This window comes from Mauremys mutica, chromosome 2, assembly GCF_020497125.1.
Source record: "Mauremys mutica isolate MM-2020 ecotype Southern chromosome 2, ASM2049712v1, whole genome shotgun sequence".
Taxonomy (NCBI): Eukaryota; Metazoa; Chordata; order Testudines; family Geoemydidae; genus Mauremys; species Mauremys mutica.
The window spans coordinates 233,722,541-233,728,540 of NC_059073.1; the positions used below are offsets into that span (position 1 = coordinate 233,722,541).

The 6,000-nt window shown below is 39.8% G+C and overlaps 1 protein-coding gene across 6 annotated transcripts in view; it reads right to left on the reverse strand.

Moving 5' to 3' along the window:
* STK31 (serine/threonine kinase 31) overlaps positions 1–5,797 on the reverse strand; it is a 112,765-nt gene extending 106,968 nt beyond the window's left edge. For 3 of the 6 annotated variants that reach the window (XM_045008131.1, XM_045008130.1, XM_045008125.1), the window contains exons 1-5: positions 5,328–5,412; positions 3,117–3,155; positions 2,987–3,039; positions 1,043–1,141; positions 213–287 (exon numbers count right to left, since the gene is read on the reverse strand). In XM_045008131.1, coding sequence (XP_044864066.1) covers positions 213–287; positions 1,043–1,141; positions 2,987–3,039; positions 3,117–3,144 — 255 coding nt within the window. In that variant the 5' untranslated portion in view covers positions 3,145–3,155; positions 5,328–5,412. Of the gene's footprint in view, positions 1–212; positions 288–1,042; positions 1,142–2,986; positions 3,040–3,116; positions 3,156–5,318; positions 5,413–5,732 lie in introns of those variants that run through there. The other 3 variants (XM_045008126.1, XM_045008128.1, XM_045008129.1) reach the window with 3 other exon arrangements.
* Positions 5,798–6,000: the final 203 nt, after the last annotated feature.

The following is a 6,000-nucleotide window of genomic DNA, read 5'->3' on the forward strand; positions in this document are numbered from 1 at the left end:
CTGGATTAAGAGGTCTGACGGGCCGGATGTAGCCCACGGGCCGTAGTTGGCCCGCCCCTGCTTTAACGTATGCCCCAGGCAAGTAACCATAGATTTAGATTTTTTTAGGCAACGATAAACCTCAGAAGTATATTAGTTTTTGTTTCCACATATTTGCTTTTAAAAGTGATTCAGCAGTAAAGAACAATCACATCCTAAAATATGTTTCCTACCTTTTCATCACTGATCACTTGCTGTACTTTGCATCTATACCAGCATTTATCTTCAGAAAAACATCCACCGTAGATCTGTTGATCAGAAGAGAAAGTGGCATTCTGTAAGCATAAGTGCACCTCAAAATTATATACCACAGTCCATTACAACACTTATATTTCAAAAGTTTGTAATCTGGATATCTGCAGAATATTGAAACAGAGTGGCAGTCCGCCTAACCCAGTATCCTGTCTCCTACGCTAGCATATGCTGGAGGCTTCAAAATATATAATCCTCAATACATCTAGTTATACAATACTATACTTTGAAGAAATGTTTTATCATGCTGCAAAACATGTTACGTATTGGATTCATGGAGCTTTTGCTATCTGTGCCATGCTACACAGTTTTACTAATAATAAAAAATAATAATAATAATAATAGCTATGAAGAAGGTAAATGCCAACCACAATATCGTAGAGATTTCTGGATTTTATTTTTTTAATGAAATCAAAAAAGGTGATCATAAGAATAATCTAATTTACCTGCACACATATGCAGTTCAGGAGATGAGGTAGTCTACTATGAAGCAAGTTATAGGTAAACTTAAGTAGCATATAAATTTGTGCATGAATACACATAAAACATACCCTAGAAAATTTTCACTATTCCTCTATTTTGCATTTTTCCCCCTGAATATCTCGGGTTTATTTTTTACTTGAGAGAATAAAAGTCATATTACAATAAAAGAATCAAGAAAACATCTAAGAAATCAGCTGTGTAGAATAAAGATTTTTACGTATGTGTAAAAAAAAAAAAAATCACTCTCCACACACACACACCCCTTTACCTTAGTAAAATCAGGATTGCCAAAAACTGAGTTGGCCTGAGGACAAACTTCAGCCAGTGCATGACTTAATTTCAAGATGTCATTATTTCTACTCATGTTCTAAGAAGTGGGAGGGGAGAGTAAAAAGTGTTAGCTATCATTTGAAAGCCTTTAAACATCTGTTTCAAAAGCAATAAATAAGTCAAAACATCTACTAATCCTGACACTACTGCACTGCCCTGACAACTTTCATCTTCTAAAATTTGAACTGTATCTACAACCTTGTTTGCAATTTCTTTCCAACACTGGAAAGCGACTTTCAGGGGTTAGGGAACATACTATGGTGAGATGTCATTCTAGCAGAAAATTGGTCTGAAAAAAATATTTACTTTAACAGCTTAAAAAAAAAAAAAAAAGTTAAGAGATTTTGTGAAAACTACAGTGATAAGAGATGTTGCAAAAAATGTGATTTGAAAACTCATAATGTGAGCATTCATATATTTTTGGGAATATGTATGTAGCACTCCTCCTCCAACATTATGAGAAAAGGCAACAATTTTTTATTCTCTTGTTTTCTGACTTGTAAGAATAATTGTTTGGTTTGACTGATGTGAACAAGACCTTTTAATTATATTTTGGTTTACCAAGTTGTAAAAACCTATATCAGCTACAGAAGATGAAACAACTATTATATTTTATTTTAAGTTCAAAGTGTAGAAAATCCAGAGTGTGGAGAGGGAGAGAAAAAAATTAGTGTAATAAAAATGACTCGCTTATCTACTAAAAGAATAGTAGGGTACAGAATACTAGAAAAATTCTAGGATTAAGTTGCAGAATGCATAAATTCAAATTCTAAAGAAGGAAATTATTACTAGTGATAGCTCTAATGATCTCCTTATAAGAAAACAGTCAATGCATAAATTTCTTAGTAGTTTAAATAAACTCATGTATCATGTCTGTGACTACATATACAATTAAGCCAATACTTGAAAAGACTTCCAAGTAATTAAGACTACTGTAATTAAAAAGGACACCATCAACATGATATCTAGTGAATTTTAAAAAAAAAAGTTAAAAGCCGTTTCAGGTACTGTATCTACCACTGAGTCCCCTACCAATTTGGGATTTTACAATAATTTACTCTATTTTAAGTGTTGCTTTTCCTGCCACTGTGTGCCCACATGAAGAACTAGTGATATTGGCTATATAAAGGAAAGTGAAACTAACTATGAACAAAGTCCTGTCAAATGCACAAAGTAAAAACAAGACAATCTGAATTTTTTCCCTAATTTTTCAGTTATCTTAAGTGTTACTTGTAACACCACACACTTGACGAACCACAGGCATCGTCTATACCCCCAAAAGATAGTGTGTCCATTGTTTAAAGTTATATATGTACCTGGGGATGAGCAACACAGACCAAGTTCTCATTAAAAGCCACAAAAAGTTACAGAAACCTCCAACCTGGTGTGCTGTTTCCCAGTCTAACTTGAGAACCACAATAGAGTTTTCCATTATTTTTGTTTTGTTATAAATGTTGAAGTTAGTCATGTTAAAAGTTTAAAGGCCCCAAGGTCAACTTTCCATACTATTCCTGACCCAACATTGATAGTTCTACCATTCAAGCTTTTACGTAAGACCTACTGTACACTGAATAGAATAAGTCCATGTAAAATTTGAGTTGGCTGATGGTCAATAGTTTTCTAATCCAATTCAGAAGGCAATATGTGACTCCTGTTTATGTCAGTATTAAGCAACTGAACAGTTGGATGGAATATTTTAACCACGTTGTTGGATGTTCAACTTTGGAACCTAAGGTAGTTTCTTTTTTACCCCAAGTCCCATTCATATACCCATTAGGCATTTTAAATTTTGTGTAAGTACATCACTAACATTTTTGTATGAAACTAGATTAAACAAACACCTTATTAGAATATCTTATTCAAGAAGGTTTTTTTACATCACCTGTGCCCAAAATGTCACAGCATCTTCAACATGACAACCAACCACATCTTCAACTGGGAGGGGAAAAAAATATTTTAAATCAATTCTGAATTTCAGCGTTAACAAAGGAAAATCTATTTTCCTTCAGTACCTTTATTGTATCCTGTGTTTTCATCCATTACGACAAATCCTGAAACATTACAAAACATCTGGAGTTAAACCTAATAGTAGAAATTAAGGAACATAATAATTTACTAAGTTGGGTCCTGGTCCTGTACTGAGCTCTGCATATTGTGGTCTTGATTTGAATCTGCACAGACACCCATAAAATATTTCAGAACTTTTATGAAAACTGCTTCAGTGTATGTGTAAATTAAAAGCAAAGCCTTGTTACCTTTAATGATGACATTGAATTCTGAAACTATGCACTATTATTGAATGTTTCATTAACTGTTATTTTTGCTACTCCACTTCTCCCACCTTCACCAATCCTCCCCTCCCCCCTTTTTTTGGTCTCCTCCATTGGGTATATCTTGTTTTTGAGACTGTAAGGAATTTGGGGAAGGGGCAGCATCTGTAAAATGTCTGTACAGCATCTAGCACAATGGAGTTCTGACTTGGTGGAGGCCTCCAGCCACTATCACAATACAAATATGGTAAGATTTTGCATCAATTTCAAAAGATGTGAGAAATGTGACTTTAATGCATTTTTAAAACCCTGATTTAAATACTTTTATCCTCCTTATATTGAATGTGATTCCTCTGTATATTCAGGAATTGGTGATGACTTCTTTCCTAACAGTCTCATACTTTCCACTGGAGAAGCATGGTTTCTCTTATTTTTTTGAATGGAGCTCAAATTAATACAATTTTTTTTGTTAAAGTTGTAACTGAGATGGTAATCTTATTAAATCTTTTTCACCCGCACCAGCAATTAAAAGTGTCATTATGCCAAGAAAAATGACAACGTAACAGTAGTATTCTTGCTCAAGAGATCTACTACCTGTGTACATTCACAGTCATATCTGCTTACTCAGCCAAAAATTAAGTCCTATGTATTGGATCTATATTACTGGTGATCCAGGAACCACACAGAGACAGACTTAGTTTTCAGATTCTAGTTTAAGTCTGCAGAGTTTCAAGTTTAGACAAATAACCACTTTACTAGTAAAATCAATCTGGAATTCAGAGACATGCATGGAGCCACACAATGCCATTTTCCAGTCTCTTTTCAAGTTATAAATGCAATTTAATTACACTGTAGATCTGGAACTAGAATCTGTCCGCTAAATAGTGCGATCAAAACCAACAAAGGACGGAGAGGACATTTTTCCTAAAGACATCAAAACTAATAGTGGTGCCATTCTCCTCCCCTCCCTCCAATATATATTGGAAAGCAGAGGGCTTCTTTAGAAGAACTGTATTTAATAACCTGGAAGATTTTTCCTTGATTAGAACTGTATGAATACAGTTTAGGATAGCCTAATAGCATCTAACTGTTACCATCAAATCTACAACTGTGTGTAAAGAGGGCATATGTATTTTAAGCACAGCCATATGGAAACAACAGCTTTGTACTGTACTTCTGATCTAGATGGCAAAATAGCAGCTTCCCCAAAGACAATACTGCTTTATCTAAACAGTGGCTAGTATAGGTACAACTGTAGCATGGAAAAAGTATAATACAATCTTCAAGAGATCCCATCAGTAAAAAATTGTCTGTTCATCTTAATAGTCCTAAACCACTGCCTCAAACTGCCACTTCCAGAAAATACATTAAAGTGTCTGATCATTAATCCGCATTTCAACTTATTCCTGTTGCGCCTTCATCTGACTATGGCAGCTCTACCAGTACAAGCTCCTAGCTTACTTAGCATGGTTTACAGCAATGCAGTTTACCATGATCTGAAACCAACTGGTTTTTACATGGAGTTCCTCTAGCTGCCCTTCCTGGAAAGGGCCCCTGTAGCCTGGTTTTTAAGCTCTTGCAGGTAGGGTGATCAGACAGCAAATGTGAAAAATCAGGATGGGGATGGGGGGGAGGGGGGAATAAGAGCCTATATAACAAAAAGACCCCAAAATCGGGACATCTGGTCACCCTACTTGCAGGGGGCCTGGCTCCCAATACTCATGCACGAGGCACTGCAAAAAGCCGTCCCCATTGCTGCCCTTCACACCAACCCCAGGGGACGCACCAAACCAAGCGGGCGCAGGCCAACGGGAGGAAACATTCCCTGGCCTTAGCCCATCCCCTGCCCCGCCACATATTGCACCCGATCCCCGGAGACAGCGGCCAGGATTAACCCCGGGAGCGCAGCACCGAGGAGCCAGCCCGGGGCTGCAAGTCTCGGACCCCAGTTACCCGCAGCGAGTGCCCCTGCCCCGCGCACGCGCTGCAGCCTCCAGAGGCGGCACGACCGAGCGAAGCACACGCGCCCGCCACCCCTGCGAGTTAGGGCGGAACCCCGCCGCACCCTGCCCTGCGCATGCGCACAGAAACCCGCCACGCCATACCGGTGCCCGCTCTCACGAGGCGCGTGAAGCGGTGCGCGCGCCGGGCCTGAGACGCTCCCAGGCCTCGTGCGGCTGCGGGGCAGGAGGGGAGTTCGGCTCGCTGCCCTCAGCGGATCGGCGCCTCAGCCTCTGCCGCGGGCCTCCGGCCTCAGCGAGGGCTGGGCTAGCAGGGGCGGGGGCAGAGACCCGGGGGTGGTTAGTCCTCCACCCCCCCCCGATACTGCTGCCCCGCATCGCCTTGGCTTCTGCCCACCTGGTTCGCCAGCGCATAGCAGCCTCCCGTACAAGTCTCGTTCCTGCAGTAGCACTTCCCAGCACCTGCTGCGCCGCCCGCCCTTCGGCAGGTGCCTGGGTCTCTCTTCTTAGCCCAGCCCTGGCGTGTCCCTTACAGAAGATGCTTCTTCCTATTTGAAAGTCTTCCCTTTAATGTGGTGTTACATCAGTGCTTAATGTAGGGTAGCCAACCCTCTGAGACTGTCCTGGAGTCTCCAGGAATTAAAGTGTGCATAATTAAATCTTGA